This window comes from Acinonyx jubatus, chromosome E1, assembly GCF_027475565.1.
Source record: "Acinonyx jubatus isolate Ajub_Pintada_27869175 chromosome E1, VMU_Ajub_asm_v1.0, whole genome shotgun sequence".
NCBI classification, from domain to species: Eukaryota; Metazoa; Chordata; class Mammalia; order Carnivora; family Felidae; genus Acinonyx; species Acinonyx jubatus.
Genome location: NC_069397.1, coordinates 42,782,560 through 42,803,949, shown reverse-complemented (window position 1 = coordinate 42,803,949; position 21,390 = coordinate 42,782,560). Strand labels below are relative to the sequence as shown.

General features: G+C 52.5%; 2 protein-coding genes across 8 annotated transcripts in view; one reads left to right on the top strand and one right to left on the bottom strand.

Annotated features, from left to right (window-relative positions):
- The window catches only part of GOSR2 (golgi SNAP receptor complex member 2), a 68,555-nt gene that overhangs the window by 21,764 nt on the left and 25,401 nt on the right, over positions 1-21,390 (top strand). The gene's annotated exons all lie outside the window — the stretch shown is intronic.
- Positions 11,841-20,677, bottom strand: RPRML (reprimo like). 3 transcript variants are annotated; one of them, XR_008294325.1, is made up of 3 exons: positions 19,569-20,677; positions 17,614-18,078; positions 11,841-12,459 (listed from the first exon to the last, which is right to left on the bottom strand). XR_008294325.1 is itself a non-coding variant. In XM_053212463.1 (1 exon), exon 1 carries the CDS (start codon positions 20,398-20,400, stop codon positions 20,038-20,040), a length of 363 nt encoding a protein of 120 aa, XP_053068438.1. In that variant the 5' UTR covers positions 20,401-20,677; the 3' UTR covers positions 19,448-20,037. The 3 variants fall into 3 exon arrangements, 1 of the variants encoding a protein (XP_053068438.1); XR_008294324.1 differs by having other exon boundaries at positions 19,580-20,677; XM_053212463.1 differs by lacking the exons at positions 11,841-12,459; positions 17,614-18,078 and having other exon boundaries at positions 19,448-20,677.

The following is a 21,390-nucleotide window of genomic DNA, read 5'->3' as shown; positions in this document are numbered from 1 at the left end:
GGCCACCCGCTCCCTCCCTTCCCTGTCCAGCCAGGACTGTGGATTCCTCGTTCTTTGCCCCCAGGACCGCGGGGGCAGGGCCCACCCACCCTCTGGCCCTGTTCTTGGCATGCATGCCCCACTAAGAGTGTCTTGTGCCCAGGGCGTGGTGCGGGGACGGAGAAGGGGTGTCCGGGGGCTGGGCCTCTGTAGGAGGGAAGAAGAATCACCACCGCCCCTCAGACCTCTCCATATCCGTGTGAATACCAAAAGGCAAAACCCTGAACCCACCCGAGGGTTGTCCAAGTTCTTGTTGCTGTATGCAAAGGGTGGGTGTAAAGTCAGTGTCCATGAGGATTCTTCCAGGAAACCATTTCTTGCTTCCCCCACTACTCCTTTGGCAGAGGGCAGCCTCTCTCACCGCAGCCCAGGGGCTCTGGGGGACTCTTGGAAAGCAGCCTCCAGAGCTGAATTCCAGAACGGAAGTCACGGCCGCCTCCTTGGATGCAAAAACACCTTGGAATAAATGTTCTGAGGTCACCCTCAGAACATTGGAGGGAACAGCACTTAATTAAAGATGTAGAAGGCCTAAGACATTCACTTAAGGGAAAAAAAGAAAGAGCTCAGTCCTAGTATTGTACCCTCTTAATGTGAGAAGTCAATTTAATAATGACAAGAGATGTCATGGGGCAGTGATAGGTGCCAAGCAAGTGGGGTAGACACCAGAGACCGAGTTCAGAGGACTGAGTTCATCCAGATGGGGAGTTAGGGGCGTGTGCACTTTCTGGGGCTGTGGTACTGGCTGGCCTTCCTGGGGGAAATCAGGGAGGGGAGCGCTCTTTTCAGCTGGCTGGGTTTGGGTGTCCTGTGGAAAGAGTGGGGAGGTACTGGGGGGAAGCAGGAAAGGGGATGATGGAGGAAGGCCAGGAGGCGCTGGTGTGAGCGCCATGTAGGGACCCCTAGCTGTTGTCCTGCAACCAGAAATGTCAGAAGGAGCCCTGCTCGTGCCCTGGACTCTGGACCCAGGAGCCCCTGCCTAGTGAAGAGGGGTGCACGCTCCTAAGTGAACAGGGGTGTGTGTTCCTAAGACAGCCTCACCATGAGGGGCTGGTGTAAGTCTGCTGGGGACTCTGGGTGGCCAGTCTCAGGAGCCCCCAGCCACCTGGGCTCCACCTTGACCTGGCGAAACCTCCGGATGGACTTGGGTAAGGGGGGCTGGCAGTGCCGCGTTCCCTAAGAACCGCCCCCCCCCCCCCCCCCCCCGGTTCATTGCTTGGTGCTGACCTGCAGAGGAGGCCCAGGGGAGAAGCTGTCAGTCTGGGGCAAGGTACGGACAAGCTCATCTCTGCTGAGAGGGCAGGGACCCCAGACGCGATCTTCTGAGAGGCAACACAGTGTGGTGGGGAGGGTGGACTGCAGATGGCAGGCGTGGCTGACAATCTTGGCTTTTCCACTCTTAGCAAGGGTAACCTAGGGCCTAGTCGTGCTCACCCATCTCTGGGTGTGTATGATGGGAGTAATGATAATACCTAATGGTGGTTCATATGCCCACACTTGGAACCTTGCCAGCCAGTGGAAGTGATTTGTAAGGAGGCAGAAGAGCTTAAGTGATGAAATCAAACGGTTCTGGGTATGCAGCTGGGCCCCATCCCTTACTAATGGTGGGACCTCGTGCAAGTCACGTGAACCAAAGCCTCTGTTCTCTTACCTTCCAGGGGTAAATGGTGCCCATCTCACAGGCCGGCTGGGAGCCCGTGAACACTGCAGTGTATATAAAGTGCCCGCTGCACAGGCTGGGACATAGAAAGACAGCGGCTGTCTTTGGTGCCATTAATCAGCCTTGCTGAGTCTGGGCGCTTCTTCGACGTGATGTGGTGGTGAGGCAGGGATCTGACACCTCTGAAGAAAGTACCTCCAGTTGCCCTGGTTTTGTGAATAGGTATAACATTGTGGACATGATATTGAGTTTGGTATCAGAAGACCTGAATTCAAATCCCCACTTTATTACTTACTAGTGCTCACCGCCACCCCCTCCCCCCCCCCGTCTCTTTCTCCACCTCAGTATCCTCACGTGTGAAGTGGGGATGGTAATAATGACCTTCCTCAGAATAGCAGCGAGGACAAAAGGACCAGGCACGTGCACCAGCGAGGATGCTCCGAATCGCGGGAACCGGCAGCCCCAATTCCAACCAGCCAAGCAGTAAGACTTGCAGAGCTGGGACAGGCTGCGAGGTTGATTGATTCAGGGCTCCGTGCCCTCGGGCATCAAGGGCAGGCTTGGGACTATCTCAGTTCCCTGAGGACAGTGGGACTCTGGGGAAGGGATGTAAGAGAGGGGAGAGGGATGGTTGAGAGGTCAGACTGGGATTGCTGCCTGCTACAGTTCATTCATTTATTTGCTCAATAAACGCTCCTTGAGCCCCCACTGTGTACCCATCATGGGCTGGGCCCTGGAGTGCAACACGAGTTAAGGAGGCCCCACCTGCATTAGTGACCTGTTGTCGTGTAACCAGTCATCAGGACACAGGGGCTTAAAACGACAATACTCTGTTGTTACACCTCCTGGTTTCTAACGGTCTGGACTTAGGACAGGGCATGGCTGGGATGGGTCACCTCTGCTCCATGATGCTAGAGCCCCAGCCGGAAGATTCCACGGCCGGGGAGGAGAATCATCTGGAGATTCACTCCCATGTCTGGTGCTTGATGTCCGCTGCGCTCCTTAGCTGGGGCTGTCCACTGGAACGTCTACACAAGGCTTCCTCGCAGCCTCATGTTCCAAGAGTGAGTGGCCCAAGAGAGAGAGAGCCAGGTGGGAGCTGCATCCTTTCTGTGGCCAAGCCTTGGAAGTCACAGGACATCTTTCTGCAGTCTCAAGCCTCCCCCCCACTCCCCCACAGTGTGTCATCCATCAGCCACAGTGTGACGAAAGAGCAGGTGGGGTGGGATAAACCCATGGGTGTGGCCATCTCAGGGAAGCACAGTCGGCCACACTCCCCTTGAACAACGCGCCCATCTAGCTCACAACAGTAAAATACTCAAACTCTGTCACCATAGGTACCAGGTAGCATCTACTCGCTGGGGGAAGCAATGGCACCGAATCCCTGGATGAGTCAGATTTGACCAGGTGCAGCTTGGGAGGAAGGTCTCGAGGGAACAGTGTGAGCAAAGGGGTGTGCCCTAGTGGGGGCAGGGCTCAGGCTTGGGCTTGAAGGCCAGGTACGGGGTATCTGAAAGCAGGTTCATTACTCTCTGCCCTGCTCCGTTCCCCACCCCTCTGCACAGGAGAACGTCCCTCTGTGTGCTCAGACGCCCCTGAGCTCAGGGGCAGGATGGCCCTGAGCAGCAGAGGCTGACAGGATGGGGGCTGCCCCGGCATCTTGCCTGTCTCAGACCCTGTGCGGCAGCCTGGGAAAGTCCTGGGCTTGTCTCTGGGCGCGGGGGTGGGGATGGGGGACGGGTACCCTGTGCCACGGCAGGTCAGTTCAGTGGGCTGACACTTGGGGCTGAGATGAAAACGTCGGGTTCCAAAGCCCAGAACAGAGGGAAAGTGGAGCTGGAAGGGGTCCCTAGGGACCACCACGGCTGACCTCAGGGAAAGTGACTTGCCAGGGATCATTCAGCCAGTTGGTAATGGTCAGTCTGGAATCAGAGTGGAGGTCACCTACTCCCAGGCCAGTGTCCCACCATTCCTGCTGCCTGTGGGCCACCTCCCCGGGCCATCTTGGCCTGGTGCTAGTTTGTGGCCCTCAGCCCAACTACAATCCCCTGGCCTGGCACTGTCCCATATTCTCGCCAGGCACAGCTAACTGGGGTGGCAGGAGCCATACCAAAGGCTTTTCAGATTTGAGGGCCTCTCCCGAGCCCCTCAGATACTGACGTAAACTGGCACACACATTGCCGGCTTGTGATGTCCCTTAGGGGACGCAGACGGCGGTGGACAGAGCCCATGACCACGGCTGGAATGGTGGGTTCCAGAGCGAAGCCTGGCGGTAGGTGTCATTCTCCCCGTTACCCACTGAACTATATCTCATCCATCCAGAGTCAGTTTCTATGGCAACAGCAGAGTCCTTACCCATCATTTTCATCTGTAAAGATCCACCCCAGCTGCCTGAGGCCGGGCTCCTTGCCCAGCTGCACACCGGGCCCAGCTCCGCATCCCAGGTGTAATGGTGAATCGGCAGCCTGCCAGCCTGGACCTCCTGGGAGGTGCCTGGTAACCGGCATAGCCCTTGAAAATGACCGCATAATCACGTCTTAACCGGGTTAGGAACTTGCTCCCAGTGGCCGCTTCTTGCTTCTGCGTCAGTCACCTCCCTCTTCTCCTCTGGAGCTTAGCATCGAAGACCTTCTCCATTCCCTTCTGCCCAGCCTCCAGAGCAAGATAATGCTAATCGAGGCTGCTCCGAAGCCAGCCGCTAACCTGCTAACCCCGGGGAGAGGGGAGCCTCCAGTCTGTGCCACCCGAATACACTCAGGGAGGAAACCCGCCTCCGTGGCCCCAGGGCCAGAGAGCACTCTGTGTGTGGTCCGCGCACCCCACCCGCCAGCCCTGTTCTCAGCCTTGGTGGGGTACTTCCCCCTCTAACCACCACCACCTTGACAACCCAGTTCCAAGCCCACACCCGCCAGGAAGTCTTCCTTTCTACACCGTTTTCCTCTGCATCCTCTCTGCATGCCTGTATTTGGTTTCTGCAACATAACTTTGAATATGTTGTTTCAGGGACAGGGGGAGATTCCTGAACCTTTTTTCCCCCCCTTTATGAAGCTATTTTTTGGTATATTTTCTGTACTGGAAAATTCTCGTAGTGGGTGGGCCATGTTTATCTGCTCAGCATCCCACCTTTGGACTACAAGCCCTTAGCCCCTTTGCTGGTAACATAATCTCTTTCCTGTGTGACACCTGTTCCACGGGCTTCAGCCAGAGCTGCCTCCTCCAACAGGGGATGCACCTGAAACAGGCCTGGTCAATCTGAGGACTCTGTCCTTGTGCTTGGTTTGGGGATGACCACATGACCATGCAGAGCCAGTCAGAATCTTCCATGGTATTCTCATAGACGCTGCTGGTCCCCTGACCACTGTCCATTCTCCCTTTCGTTCTCACTAACAGAAGCATAATTTTGTTAATCTAGCAGGAAGCCCAATTAAAAATACTTGACCTCTCTCAGGGCGCCCGAGTGACTCGGTTGGTTAAGCATCCGACTTTGGCTCAGGTCATGATCTCACAGTTTGTGAGTTCAAGCCCCGAGTCAGGCCCTGGGCTAACAGCTCAGAGCCTGGGGATTCTGTGTCTACCTCTCTCTCTGCCCCTCCCCCACTTGCACACGCACGCTCGCTCTCTCTCGCAAAAATAACCATTAAAAATTTTTTTTAAATATCTCTCCAGACTTTCTTTCTGCTAGAAGTGGTCGTATCACCCAGTTCTCATCCATAAGATATGGGGAGAAGTTGCTGGGTGGATCTCCTGGAAAAGGATTTCAAAAGGAACCGACCCAGCTGGTATGGCCCCCTTTAGCAGAAATCCTAAGGGATCAGTGTCTCTGTGAGATGAAGACGTCTTCCGCTGGAGGCCTTTCTTCCTGCTGTGTGGAGAGGCTGCCTGAGAATGAAACCCTCTAAGAGATGGGGGCTGGAGGGCGGACAGAGAAGAAGACAGTATCAGCTAGGGCCCCAGATTGAGCCACGCCTGAAGCCTCAGAATTTCCTAATTTGGGGAGCCAATAATCCCATTTCTACGTAAGCAGATTCACGTTGAATTTCTGTCTGTGTTGAAGAAGGAGCCCCAAAGGAAACTCTGCATAAGACCCACACCACGTCTGTGTCTCTGCTCTCCCCTCCCCAGCTACCCACAGTATGAGATGTTAGGTGCAGAGCTGGCCCACCGCGAATAGACTTTGAGCCCCTCAAATCTTTTTCTCAACCAGAGTCAAATAAGAGCTTGAAAGCACTTAATATCTGAACTAGATGATAATCAGGAACAGACTCTCCAGTTTTTATGGCCGGCTCCGTCCAAGCTCACCTTGGAGGCACTGCATGGTGTGGCGTCCCTTCAGCACTCACCTCCTCCAGGAAGCCTTCCAAACCAGCCCTTGACTCCATCATCCTTCCTACCTTTCTGATTACTTCCTTTCATTAGCCCTTGGGTCCAGCTGTACTCTGTCAGATGTATCATTTGAGCAGAGCTCAGACGAGAAAAGAGGGTCTGGACCGCAACCCTGCAGAGATGGAGAGTGGAGGGAAGAGGGGGAACTGCAGTTAGCAGGAGGGTGCGTCTCCGCCTCCAGGGAAAATCTGAAGAACAGCCCCTAAGATTAGTCCTGGATCAGCAGCCCTTATAGTATTCTAATTCAGATCCTGTCTCCTCCTGTGCAGCAATATAAACAGAAATCTTCTCCCCACATAAGGCCAGAATTCCGCCTTACAAGCTTTCTTATTTCCCTGTTTCTTAACTGTTGTGTAATGATGGATCCTTTATTGGGAAGCTGGTCAAATCCGAGTAGGGGCTGAGGGGGTGGCCATGTGTGGACTGTCTCATGGCCCCCCGTGGGTGGCAGTCAGCTATATAGCCGATAGTATCTTGGGAACAGGATGGCACCGTCCTGCTCTCTTCCAACGTGCTGCAGTGTCCTTGTACTGTCTCGCCCCCGTCCCTACGCTGAAGCCTTTTAAACAAGCCAGCTCAGTAAGGAGCAGATGTACATGAAGGAGTCAGGGAGCCATTCATTGTAGAAGGACAGATAACCTGGGGAAAGGCAGTGGGAGTGAGGTAAGTTACTGGGAGTGAGTAAGCTCCCTCGGCGAGCTTACTTGCAAGGAACCACTGAGAGCTGACGGTGTAGGTGGGGAGGGGGAGGGCAGAGAGGACATTAAGGGTCGGTTGGTTTGGTGGGAGAGGAGGGATTTGACGGGAGCCCCTGCATGCGAATTGAGTCTGTACTTGGTAGAAGAGGCAATGGGGAGACGAGGGCAGATCTTGGCTAGGAAAGAGACGTGATAAAAATAGTGCTAATAATCCCATCATCTGCATGTGGGAGGATGAGCGCTCAGGGGAAACGGAGGCGAGGTGCGAGGCCAGGGTTCCACACCGGGGATCAGTGTGCATGGTGACGTTTACGGAAGCTGGATGGAGTTGAGGTCTGCGTGAGCGACCCCTCAACTTGTAGACGGGCTTTGTCTCCTGGAGGAAGGTTCTGGGAGCTGTGGCTCTGTTCCCCGTGCAGGGACTGGTGGCTTTGGAGATCAGCTGCCACCAAATGTCGCTGGATCTGGGCCCACCCCATGCAGCCCACAGAGTGCAGGTCTCCTTGTCCTCAGGTGTCCAGGACTTTCCATTGGCAGTGACTGCCCAGGGGGCCTCAGGGAGGACGGAAATGGAAAGCAGGCTGCGAAGAAGCTTTGGCCCAAGCAAACCAAACCCCTCCTTCGCAGGGCAAAGCAGAGAGGTGAAGAGCCTTTAACCTCACCATTTTGCAAGCATCCGTATCACACACCAAATGAGGGAGACGGGACACATTTGTGCAATAACTCGAGGCAGAGTCTCCATGGCAACAATTACCCAAAAATCCACCGCTGACAGTTGCAACAGCGGGAGCTAGCCAAGAAGACTCTGGGGGTGGGAGGCATGTGTGGGGCTCAGAGGACGGCTTCCTTTTATTCTTAAACTGAAGGAAGTGCTGAGGGCAGGCACCGAGGCATCTCGGAGCCTGACTAAGCCAAGAACAATTGGGAACTGAAGCTGGAAGGAGCCTTCAAGATGAGCCACTCTGAGGCCTGGCTGTGAACCACTCCAGGAGGATGTGCTGCCTCCGGGCTGGCGACTGGGCCACCAGGGCATTGCCCTTCCCCCACCCACTCCTGGGGGACAGGAGTTCTTCCTGCCTCCAGCGGTCTTGGGATGGGGACACGGGAGGGACCCAACTTTCTGGGAAGCCAAAGGCTCTGGGGAGTTTGAGTTTGCCTCCAGACTGAGTCCAGTCCTTAAAAACCCTCACGCTTGATACGGGTTGGGAGAACCCAGCTCTAGCCACTCAGCCAGACCCCCACCCCGACTTGCGGTATGGCCCTTCAGCTCCCCCGACAGTGAAATGTGCCGCCGACTTGGAAGAGCTGTTCCGAGGCTGTGCAGGTAGCGTGACACAGGAACTGCTTTACCGAAGTAAAGCCCAACGCAGAGATAAGACAGGTCTGTAGGGCCGTGCAGGGCAGCCTGGCACAATTAGCTGTGGCACTCAAGGCTCCCCTCCTCAGGCAGAGACGGGTCCCAGGACAAGTGAGTCAGTGTCAAGAATGCAAGGAGGGGGGCGCCTGGGTGGCGCAGTCGGTTAAGCGTCCGACTTCAGCCAGGTCACAATCTCGCAGTCAGTGAGTTCGAGCCCCGCGTCGGGCTCTGGGCTGACAGCTCGGAGCCTGGAGCCTGTTTCCGATTCTGTGTCTCTCTCTCTGACCCTCCCCCGTTCATGCTCTTTCTCTCTCTGTCCCCAAAATAAATAAATGTTGAAAAAAAAAAAAAAAAGAATGCAAGGAGGGACCTAGAGTATGGCCGGAGAGGGATACGAGGAGGATGGTGGGAAGGTGGGGGAGTGACTTAGCAAAAGCATCGTCTGCTTCCTACCAGTAGACAGATGCACAGACTGAATGACAGAGGAAACTCAGAGGAAGACAGCAGAGCATACAACCTCCAATGTTTAAATTTTTCAATTTTTAATCAATTAAAAAAAATTTTTTTAAAGAAGTTTGGCTCAAAGGGAAAAGTATTCTGCTCTCTTTTTAGAAAAAGCCGAATCCACCCCACCCCCATCCCCACCTCTTTTCTACATTTCTTTCCCCGTGCTCCAGAGTCCTTGACTATTTTTCAGCCTCTCTAGCTCAGGCTGCATGAAAAACTCTAGAGAAAGGAGAGGTTTTTCATCATCTCCTTTAGAAAAGAGGCAATTTGTCTATCTTTAGAACAAATGGAAAGACTCTGCTGGGTCTCACCTGCATTTGGAAGTGAAACTTTGTGACCAACTCCTGGGCGTGGCAAACCCCTTCCGGTGAGTTTGGTGAGAAGGGATTAAGCTAGAGCATCTCTTAAGCACTTTTCCTGTTCCAGCCTCCCCCCTGTGCCATCCCACCCTCCGCCCCAAACCTTTTCCCTTCCCTTTTTCTCCCCCTAACCATGGAAAGTCCTCCCAGCCCTGGATGTCCTCAGAAGCCATTCTTTTCCACTCTCCCTTCTGGACTGAGCAGGGGTGAGAGAGATACAGGAGTGAGGCCACATCAAGAAGATTGGCTGCGTCCTCAGGCAGGAGCCCCCAGGGCAGAATGCAGAGGGATCGCCATGGTCCAGGCTTTGGAAGAGTCCAGAAGCTCAGCTGGGTCAGGACACTCTTTGGTCAGCCTCTTAGGACTGACCAAACTCAGTGATGAACCACCAGAAAGCCGCTTCCTAAATTCGGAACGGAAGGAATGAAGGATGTCTGTTCAGTCACTTAGGCTACACATGCTCACTGTTCTGGGGACACATGGCCGGGTGTCAGGAGACTGACGAAGCCAACACGGAGATGGGAAGGTCACTTGAAGGACAGAAACCAGAGCAAGGAGGCCGCAGTCCTGAGGGGTGCAGTATGCAGTCACCTCTTCAGTGGCCCAGAAAGCTCGGCTCTCCCTTTCATTCATTCTTTCACTCATTCAGCAGACATTTGTGGCATATCTACTATGCAGGTCCTACCTAGGGACGGCGGACACAGTAGCGGGAGGGAAAAAGGCAGGTGTGGAACTCTGCGAGGGACACTGTTAAGAGAATGCAGAGACAAGCCACAGATTGGGAGGAAATATTTGCAAATCACGTATCTGCCAAAGGACTATAACTATCATATGTAATGGATTCTCAAAACTCAGCAATGAGAAAACAACCCCACTTAAAAAATGAGCAGGGGCATTTGGACGGCTCAATTGAGTGTCCCACTCCAGCTCAGGTCACGATCTCACGGTTCATGAGTTCGAGCCCCACATCGGGCTCGCCGCTGCCAGTGCAGAGTCTGCTTCAAATCCTCTGTCCTTCTCTCTCTCTCTCTGACCCTCCCCTACTCATGCTCAGTCTCTCAAATAGGAATAAACATTTATTTTTTAAAAATGAGCAAAAGACACTTCACCAGGGAAGAGATACAGATGGTAAAGAAACTCCTGAAAAGCTGTTCAACATCATCATTCACTAGGAAATACAAATTTAACCCACAATGAGATACCATTACCCACGTGGAAAGGCACACATACAAACAACACACACACACACACACACACACACACACACACACACACACACAACTGACAATACCAACTACTAGTGAGGGTGTGGAGTCACTAGAACACCCATACATTGCTGATGGGAATGCAAAACGTAATCGCTGCCGTGGAAAACAGTTCGGCAGTATTTTTATAGAGCTAATCATACACTTTCCGTGTGACTCAACAAAGCTCCTCCAAGGTATTTTCCAAAGAGAAATTAAGACTCTTGTTTGCACATACACACAAAAACCGTGTGTGAATATTCATGTTGGCTTTATTCGTAGTCACCAAAAACTGATTCAGCCCATATGTCCTTCAACCGAAGACAGACGGAAATAAAAATTAAATGAAAAAAAAAAAGAATGGTGATACATCCATATGACGGAATGCCGCTCAGCAACAAAAAGGAATGAATGGTCGACACTTGCAGCAACCTGGATGTATTAGGCTAAGTGCAAGGAGCCAGACTGAAAAGGCTACATGTTGTATGATCCCACTTATCTGATATTCTGGAAAAGAAAAACCACAGGGACGAAGAACAAATCAGTACTTGTCACAGGCTAAGGGAAGGAAGGGGGTTTGACTACAGAGTGGGAGCACGAAGAAGCTTGTTTGGTAGAACTGTATCTTGATAATGTTGCTGATTACACAACCCTGAACATTTGTTCAAGACTCATACTACTGTCCATATCCCCCCAAAAAAGTGAACTGTACTGAATGTAAATTTAAAAATAAACATACTGAGGCACCTGGGTGGCTCAGTTGGGTTGAGCCTCGGATTCTTGATCTCAGCTCAGGTCTTGATCTCAGGGTCGTGAGTTCAAGCCCTGCACTGGGCTCCATGCTGGGCATGAAGTCTACCTAAAAATAAATTACTTAAAATAAACTTAAAAACTAAATAAAAATTTAAATAATAATAATAAATAAGTAAACATATTTATAGGGGCTCCTGGGTGGCTCAGTCAGTTAAGCTTCTGACTCTTGACTTTGGCTCAGGTCATGATCTCATGGTTCGTGAGTTCAAGCCCCACTGTGCGCCGTCAGCACGGAGCCTGCTTGGGATTCTCTCTCTTCCTCTGTCTCTCCCTCTGTCCCTCCCTCTCTCTCCCCTCCTCCCCTGCTGGCTCTCTGTCTCTGTCTCTCTCTCTCTAATAAATGAATTTTAAAAACATGAAAACATACCAGTAAAAATATTCTATTTTTAAAATCCAGCTGTAGTGTATGTGCCTCACATATCGACAGGGAAAACTTGCAAGGAAAAGGTTTTCAAAAAGATACACGAAGAAAATATTAACCAAAATAAAGCTGGTATAGAAATATTAATACCCAACAACATGTACAGCTTTCATTTAATACTTAGTATGCAGAGTCCTGTCCGAGGCCTCTGGGGGGATATGGGAGAAAAAAACTTGACACCCATTCCAGGGGACTATAGTTCGGGAGGTGTCCACATGACTCTAAATTATATGGGCAACAAATAATTTTTAGTAATTCTGTGCAAACCCAGAAAGAGGTGGTACTTCTAAAGAAGAGACAAGGGAGTGAAGAATACTTGGAATTCTGATTGTAAAAATCATTTATTGATCAATGTAGCTGTTGGTTTCCAAAGACACCTGCCAGTGAACCATGCCTCCAGTATTCATGGCCTTGCATAGTCTGTCCTCCCACAATGCATCTGGACTGGCTCTGTGAGTCATATTAATAAATAGGATGTGGCAGAGAAGAAAATACCCCAATTCTGAGCCTAAGCCTTATGAAGGCTTGGCAACTGTGCTTCTGAGCTTTGGGGACAAAAGCTGGGCACTAGACAGACGACCTCTAGATGGCTGCAGTTCTTGCTGACAGAAGATCTGCCCAGCTGGCCGACAGTCTCCCAGTCAACCCACAGAACCGTGAAGACATAATAAAGTGGTTATTGTTTCAAAGCTCAAATTTTTGGAGCTAGTTATAGATAGATAACCAAAACAATCACTTCTGAGGTGTGCCAGACATCGTGTTTATTAATCATTTTCATAAATGATGTTATTTAATCCGTTCAACAAATACTTAGAGATATGTGTCATTAACTCCCATTTTACAAATGAAGAAACTGAAGTTTGGAAAGAATGTCTTACGACTAAGAATGAGCAGAAGCAGGGCTTGAATCCAGGGCCCTTCTTGATGTGGACTCGACATTCCCAACCATCACATTACATGGCCAAGTGGGGAAGTCGAAGGCTGAAAAACACAAAACATTTCGGAGTGAATCACGATGGCTTCCCTAGTGTGAGCTCTTTATTTATTTATTTACTTATTTATTTACTTAATTATTAAAAAAAATTTTTTAATGTTTATTTATTTTTGAGAGAGACAGAGACAGAACGCAAGTGGGTTAGGGGCAGAGAGAGAGAGAGGGAGACACAGAATCTGAAGCAGGCTCCAGGCTCTGAGCTGTCAGCACAGAGTCCAATGCGGGGCTCAAACCCACGAGCTGTGAGATCATGACTTGAGCCAAAGTTGGACGCTCAACCGACTGAGCCACCCAAGTGCCCCTAGTGTGAGCTCCTTTTAAGCTTTCCCCTCATTGTCTTTTTCATCCTGGACTACTGAGAAGTGAAGGAGATTCTGGAAAGATGATCAATAAGTAGGCGGATGGTATAAATTGGAGATTTTATTATAGTTTTGACACATTTCATAACAAGCACTAATCATCATCCTCGGCGTTCAGTTGTCATTTGAGAAAATGTAAACGCTACATCTGCTCACTGCCTGCCTTTTCTTCCAGACAAAAGAACACATGTTCCTAACAAGGGAGTGTATTTTCTTCCTCACCCTCAGTCACCACTAGAGAAGCCTGAGCTTTGAGACAGGTGAGGAATGACCTCATCTTTATAGGCTCTCCTCTCCCCCACAGCCCAGGCAAGCTTCCAGAACCACTCTGGGCCCTCCAGGTTTTAGAGATCATCTTGGTCCCCACCTCAGGTTCATAGATGAGAAAACAAAGGTCCAAACAAAGGAGGTGTGGCTTCTTCAAAAATATACTGAGAGCTGGCTGTGGCAGGGTCAGGCTAGGACCACATCTCCAGATTCCTTTTTCAGTGCTTTCTGAAGCCCAAGACCCTCTGGAGTCTCCTCTCTAGCTGCAAGCAAGCCCTAGACTCCTGATGGAGGTGACCTGAGTCTAGAAGTCTGGAAGAGTGCTGAGAACAGCCAGCTCTTTTGAGCCCAAGACCTCAGCAGCCAAATGTTCAGCACCATAGACAGCTCCACCAGCCTATTTACTTGGGAAGCTCTTTGCCCTACGAGGAAGTGTCAAGGGAGAGAAAGAGAAAATTATTGGAATGATTTTGGAGAGAATCTAGTCCACCTCCCTCACTTCGCACGGGAGGAAACCCAGGAAATGATTAGTCCAAGATCACACGGCAAGTCAGTACGAAGCTAGAGAGGAGGTCCAGTAGCCCATCTCACACCTCTTCAGGGCCCACAGATACTTGGTCCCCATGACTTACTAGTGGCACAGCCAGAACTTGAATCAAGGTCTCCAAAATCTACATCTCTTGCCTTTGGGGATGGCAAGGAACGAAAAGAAAAAAAAAAGTAAAAAGAAACTGAAAGAGCACCCGGCCCTGATGGGAAGGCCTGTGATTTGGCCTCTAACTTCAAGTCCTGGACAGGAGCTTCCTACTCCCCTAAGGTGATGTGGCCTTTTAGAAACAATCTAGTTACCACGGCAACCTCATCCCAGGTTTCATCTCCATGGCAATTCACTTTTTTCACCCGTCTGGTAAGTCCACATGTGATTGCCCATATGTACATTGCAGAAAAATTAATATACGATCACATTTTTTAGAAGTGCAATATCTCATTATCCCAGGCTGCAATCAGGAACATAACAAGGCAGGATCCGGGGTAGACAGGGCCTGTGGCATCAAAGACCCAGAGCAGTCTTTGGGGGCCTCTCAGCCTTCTCGCTACCATCGCGAACCTTTCCTCATCTTTCCAGATCAGCGCACCTTAAGCTCACCCTGGGTATAAAAAAGTTCTCCTTTTCCGTGTCCTCCCTGGTGTCCTGCCCACGACACAACCTCAGAGTGGCCTGGGACAGGAAGGAGGCTGACCCTTCTGACCGCAACCTCTGCAGGACCCAGGAAGGCCTCCGCCTTTTGTGACAGACCACATTGCATGCCTGAACTGCGGACTGTGGGCACCTTCTTCAATATGACCTAATCAGCCAACTACTGTCTAGGAACTCGCCATCATTTCTAGTCCACTGAGGGCACCCTTCCTATTTTCCAGCAATGCTATGGATTTTCTTTACTGTCAGTCCTGATGTTCGTAATGATGTAGAGCCGGCTGGAGTATTCTACCATTTCAACCTAACCCTCTCCTGCTCTCTCTACTTTATTTTTTATAATAACAGTTTTCGCCATATGGCCTGTCAAATGATGGTGCTGGGTTGTTTCTCTTGCCTCATCTTCTTCATCATCAGTAATAGTCCCTTTCATGCACGGGGCATTGCCCTCCCATGTGCAGCAGAGAAAAGGGAGAAGTGCTCACAAAAATATTCCTCCAACATCCCAAACAACAAAACAGAAAAATCAAGGCATGGTCTCATTTCCAAAGCTCGATGAAAATTATGAAATGTACCAGCTATTCACCTTCCAAATACCTTTTGAGCTCAGATAGACCTGAATCTGATTCTACCAATCATTAGCTGTGGTCTTAAATGAGTGATCAAAGCAATCTGAGCCTTGCTTTCTCAAAGATGACAGCAATATCTGCCCTGCAGAGATTATTAGATATGGGCTATAGAAAAATCAGAAAGGATTATGAGATAAAATAGGAAAACTGCTTCCCACCATTTCTGGCATGTGAAAGATCTTCCCTAAATGGCAAGTATGCTTATTAGCACCTAAAAGGGGAATCATTCCCATGAAAATTTTATTTGTCTCTGACTAAGGAGAACGCCCACCCTTCTCCTCGTGTTTGATTTGATTACATATCCTTGATTCCTATGATGAGTGCAGCCCCTTGAAAGCAGGGGGCTGTGTCCTCAGTTCAACAAAGGTTTGTGATATTCCTAAACTAAATGAGGCACCATGGTGAGTGCTGTAGAAAATACATACACAGGGAAAACAGCTCCGGTCCTCAGGGATAATGCAGTGAGGGAGACAGACATGAACACCAGAGTCCATAACGCAAGGCAGAGAGAGGTCCATGCCATCCACCTTGGCAGTGTGCCTGGTGGTTAGGAGTGGGAGCTCAGAAACCAGTCTGCCTGAATTCGGGATCCCAGCTCCACTTACTGGCGGTACAACCTCAGACTAGTCTCTTACCCTGAGGCTGGGCCTCAGTTTCCTCAAATGTAAAATGAAGATGGTACTAGAAGCCACCTCTTAGGACAGTTAATATATGAACAGAACACATAGAAGGGCTCAGTAAACATTACTGTTATGTAGATATACGAAGATATGTGATAGAAGAGATCAAAATTCTGTTTCATGGATGAGGCTGCACTTGAGCTTGACCTTGGAGAATGAGCAGTTATAAGAGACAACGGAGGGGAAGAAAAGCATTTGAGGGAAGCAGAGCACTGGGAGCCATGGAGTGTGAACTCTGTAGCATTTTCAGAATGGAGACTGGGGGCCAGATCACCGGAGCCGAGAGAGAAATGCCGTGAAAGGGGCTGGCACAGAGGTTTAGGACAGCCCCTGCGAGGTCAACCAGCATCAGCATGATACTCGCAACCAGTTACCCAACACCTCCCGTGGGCAGAGCGCCGCGCCCAGCTCAGCCATCGTTGTCTCCTGGAATCTTCTCAACAAACACAGGAAGCAGGCTTCATGATCCCAATTTGACAGATGAACAGTGTGACTCAGAACACTTCATTAACTTGCTGCTGGTTCTGTAAAGTCTAAACTCATTCCCTTCCCTTCGCCTGCTCCCCGACACCAGCGCCCCTGCACGGATGGTCACACGGGTCTTCAGGACACAGGTGGCAAGCAGGGACTACATAAGACCGAAACACCAAGGGCTTCTCTCTTGGGATCAGCACCACCTGACGGGTCACTGAACAAGGAAGGGCCTCCTGATTCTGAAGCCTGTTTCCACCCGCAGATGTTCTGCTGCAATTGGTCTGGGGGGTGCGATATGAGCAGCAGGGCTTTGAAAGCTCAGCTGGGTAATTCTCACGAGCTGTCAAGTTGGAAATCATGGGTCCAAGGGGAGGCCTTGCACCAAAAGCATTGCTGCTGACGTCTGGCCCTTGCTGTGGCTCTCCAGACCTGCTCCAATGGCTCCGTACTGGGCCTCTCCTGCAGCAGGGAGCGGGGCCATGGTGGAGGCCTCCACGGCTGGGTCCTCAGCCCTCCACTTCTGGGTCCCTCTTCCTGTCCCATGTCTTTCCTCCTCATTGCCCTTCCCAGGTCCCCAGAGCCTTCTTATGGCCCAAACTTCCCTTTCCCCATGAGGGACCAATCTGGCTGCCCTCCTGGAAAGGACTCAAGACCCCCAAATTGATCCCATTTCCCTCCTTGATCCTGGCCAGAGCACCACCCTCATTTTCCCCTCTGTGGGGCCCACACAGAGCAAGGCAGGGAGACTGGCTGGTTTCAGCAGGAGGGACTGATGGCATTTCTTTCCCTCCCTCTCCCGTTCCACGGTAGGGGTGAAGTTTTGGGAAGCAGAGAGAGGGGTAGAGCCCAGGGCCCAGTTTTGAGGAAAGGTCGCCCTTCCAGGGAGGCCTGGGCCTGGTGTGGTGGAAACCAGACAGCAGAGTCCACGTGGGGAGGGGAGGAAGCCCCCTCGAGGCTGGTAACTGCTTTTTCTTCGAAGCCCAGCCATAATCACCCTCAATGTTGTTACGGTAACAGGACCTGGAACAGGAAAGGAACCCCAGCAAGAAGGTGAGGGTTGCAGGTAAGATCCCTGGAAGCCTTGCTGAACTTCACCTTTGGAGCGCATGTCTGTCAGCCTGGCCCAGCTCAGCAGGAAACCAGCAGTTTGCACAGCATGACCCGCAGTGATGGAGGCTGTCCCCTGCCTGGGTGGCTGTGGCGTCAACATCCGGGTCCCATGTCCTGGGCTTTCTGTCCAAGCTTTCCCCTGCCAGACAGGCCCCAGGAGAAATGCAGGTTCACAGCCAGCCTGCAAGCTCCCATCAGAACCCTGTACCCCAAATAGGTTTTGTCTAAATAGATTTGCTGGTACCCGCCCCCCAAAATAGAGGTCATCATCAGTAAAAGGTAAAGTGGGAATAATGCTAGTATCTGCCCCAAAGGATTGGTATGAGGATGAATTTAGATAATGCTCTTAAAGTGAGTAGCACAGTGACCATACTAAATAAATAAATAAATAAACAAACAAACAAACAAATAAATAAAGGTAGGTTACCATCGTTGTAATCTGGTTTGTGGAATACAGCGCCCTTTTAGGTGCAAAGGAAGATTCAAGGCTCTGGTGTCTGAGGGTGTCTCTGTGTCAGAAGCTGTCCATTGGTCTGCCTGGCTGGGCCAGCCTAGGTGTGGATAGCTCCAGGGGTACCAGTCCCCAGTGATGTGGTCTTTGACTCCTCCAAGATGGTAGGACACATGTAAAGCCAGACAATCGTCTTATAGGAGCTGGTTTCCTGACTCTTGGTTATTTTTTTTTCCTCAGCATTCCAGAGTGTTCCCCATGGATTAAACTCTCCATTTCTATGCACTGGAGTTACAGATTCCTCTGAGTTTGGAGGCATATGGCGGCAAGAGTAAGCAGGTGCTTCCTCAGGGCACTTCCCCAGTGGTCATGCCAGAGGCCTAGATGCTTGCCTGGCCTCTGGAGTTCAGGGATCTGGACATCCCACATATCCCTCGTGACCTTGAGTAACAAGAGAGAATCATGAGCTGCACTCAAGGGATGCTATTCAGAAATCCTTCTAAAGTCCTTTGTATAAAATGTGTGTGTGCACATGCACACATACCTTTTTCCCCAAATTGGAATGCTGGATGTGGGCTATTTTTGTGGGTACCCACAACCATCACGCTTCCTTCTTTCCCTCTGAAACCCCCCTTAATGCTCAAGGCTGCCCTTGGTCTGCTGCTGAGTTGGGGTCTGGGGAGGTTCAGGGAGGGTGACTCCCAGCAGCCAGACGAGCATGGCTGTGCCAAGTGGGCTCCAACAAACAAGTGGGAAAGTGAGCAGCTGTCCTCCATTCCAGGGGCCATCTTGCTAGTGAGAGCACCCGACCCCAGTGAACCCAGTGCCTGCGGCACTGCAGCCTCCCTCCTGTCCTCCATTGCAGGGGCCATCTTGCTAGTGAGAGCACCCGACCCCAGAAATTGCATCCCTTGGGACACCCGGTGGGGGCAGGGGGGCTCAGTCTGGTTGAACATCCAACTCTGGATTTCCACTCGGGTCATGATCCCAGGGTCATGGGATCAAGCCCCGCGTTGAGCTCTGCGCTGAGCATGGAGCCTACTTAAGATTCTCTCTCTCTGGGCGGGCATGTCACCTCCCCCACCCTTTAGGTACAGGTGTGACCTTGAGCCCCTTGCCTAACCTCCTTGGGCCTCAGATTCACCACCAGTGAAAGGTAAAGTAGGGATAATGCTAATATCTGCCTCAAAGGATTGTTATGAGGACGAAATTGAATAATGCCCAGTTTTAGCCCTTCCCCAGATCAGACGCTTGCAGACAGTGGAGCCACGCACTCGCCCTTGGCCAATGAGTGGCATCTTTCTAGCCCGTTAACACCACTTTACTCTAATTCTGCATCTCCAAGAGGTGCCTGGGTTCTGGGCAACGGGGTATCTCATAATGGGGGACTGAAAATTCCCTGAATACAGCTGCATATGGAGGTCATTTTCTGCATTTTAAATGTCCTGGGTCCTCCGCGCCACAAAGCCCTCTCCCACCCTTGCATCCTCCCACCCCCACCCCCGGCAGCAAGGGCATTTCTTCCCACTACTCCTGCTCCACACAAGATGGTGTCCAAGCAAGCCCTTAGATGGGGCTTTGGCCTTGTAATTTAACTAGATCTAGCGCCCCACCAACCCCCCCATTAAATTTTTATTCACTGTTCTGATATATTAATTTTGCTTTTCTTCCCTTTTGCAGGTAAGTCACTGATTTTTCTTTTTTTTTTTTTCCCTCACGGAATAGATTCCAATTTCCCAAAGATTTAAATAATCTCCCCAGCTGTCTGGCCACCCCGCAGGACCTGCCCGTTCCCCTCCAGGACTAAGGCCTCCAGGCCTCCTCCAAGTGGGGTCTCAAGAGCCCCCCACCTACCCCCCACGGCTCCGCAGTCAGGCGGCCAACCCGCCTGTGAGGTACACAGCGCACCCACCCCGCCCCAGCCAACACACCTTACACTTACACACACACTCCGTGAAGAGTTGCGAACGGGAAGCCGCCGGAAGCCCGACGGCAGCAGGTTTATTACCACGGTTCTTTTCAAATGCAAAATCCGGCCCACGATCTCAGGGATTCGGATTCATCACCTTGCCCCACCCCGCAACTCACCCGCACACGGACGCGTCTACGTACGCACAAAACTCCCCCGCACGTGACCTCAGCCCCACGCAGTCTCCCACGACCTCTCCCACCCCGCCATGCTGAGGCGCACACTGGACCGAGCCGGGTGTGGAAGTCCCTTCCCGCGCCACCGCCTCGAGTCTCACGGTGTCCCCGGGCCGGGGCGCCCCGAGGCCCGTCGCTGTTCCTCGCGCGGCCCGCCGGGCGGCGGCGGCGGCAGAGCCCGGGAGGGGCACGAGGGTCCCGGTCTCCCTTCTCGTCCGCTTGCGGCCGGGCTGGCGGGGACGGGCCGAGGCGGCCTCAGTACAGCCCCAGGATGGCGGCGCCCACGTCCTTGGAGGGCCGGCGCTCCTCCACCAGAAAGTTGATCATACTCTCCGACTTGATGAGCAGGTTGCAGCCCAGGAAGAACACGCCGAAGACCACGGTGAGCGACAGCACGCAGAGCACAGCGATCTGCGCCACGCGCGACACCCACAGGCTGCGCTCGTCGGGCGCCAGCCCCGCGGGGACCCCGTCGGTGGCGGCCAGCGGCGCGCCCCCGGGGCAGCAGCCCAGCCACGTGCCCAGCCCGTGGCTGCGGTTCCCCAGGGTGGCCCCGCCGCCGCCGCCCAAGCCGCCCGCCGCCTCCAGGCCGCTGTGGTTCAGGAAGGTCGCGTTCATCGCGGCTCGGCACCCGGGGTCTCGGCGCGCCGGCCGGGGCGCGCGGGGAGGCTGGCCGGCGCCCGCGCTCCCGGAGATGCTGGGGTCCAGCCGCGGGCGGGGAGAGGGGAAGGCGGGAGGCCGCTCGCGCGCCGGCACCCCTCGGGCCGCCTGGCCCTGGGCACCGGGCGGGAAGCGGCGGCCCGGAGGAACGAGCAACAGGCTGCGCGGGAGCTGGAGCCGGAGAGCCGAGCGCGGGTCGCAGTTGCCTGCTGCGCGGCTCGCCGGCCCCGCCGCCCCTCCCCTAGCAACGGCCCCGCCCCCTCGCGCCTCCTTCCTGCTCCCCCCTCCGCCGCGGCGCCCCCTGCCCCGAGTCCTCTGGGTCCGAGAAGCGGGCAGCCCCGCCCCGGGGGCAGTGGCGGAGGGTTTCGGGCTGGGAAATCTCCCCGAGGCGCCCATCCCGGGAATCGGTGCTCGTGGCGGTTCAGCTCCTCCTGAAGGCCCTAAATTTCTGCTCCGCTCTTTGGCTCCCAGTAAACCTTCCTGGACATCAGAGAAGTAGCTCTCACCCCCGGCGTTGGCTGCCCTCTCCTCTCTCCCTTCTCCATTGGGGCGGTGGCGCTGGGTCCGAGCGGTCCCGCCACGCCCCTACCCTCTCCTCGCTGCTGTCCCCAGGCTGAAAGCAGTGGCTGCGGGGCGTGCTGTCTTCGTCCTTCCCACCCCACCCCCATCCTGCCCCATTCGATTTTTTGTTTTTAATTCAAAAAGAAGTTACTGAGGTCTTCCCCCCATCCCCCGCGTTCCTTTTGGCAAAAAACGCACCATTGCAAACTAGAAAGTATGGATTAGCAAAATGAAAAAAAAATCGAAAACCTCAAAATCCTGCCCCCCAGAGTGTCGACGTTACCACCTTGGTACAAAATCTGGGCTTTTTTTCTTTGCGAGTCTCCATACATTTATTCAAATAGAGGTGCATTGTTAGTACCTACTGTTTTGTCATTTAATTGAGTA

Coding starts and splice junctions, on each gene's coding strand:
- RPRML (XM_053212463.1), bottom strand. CDS start 20,400: ATGAACGCGACCTTCCTGAACCACAGCGGCCTGGAGGCGGCGGGCGGC.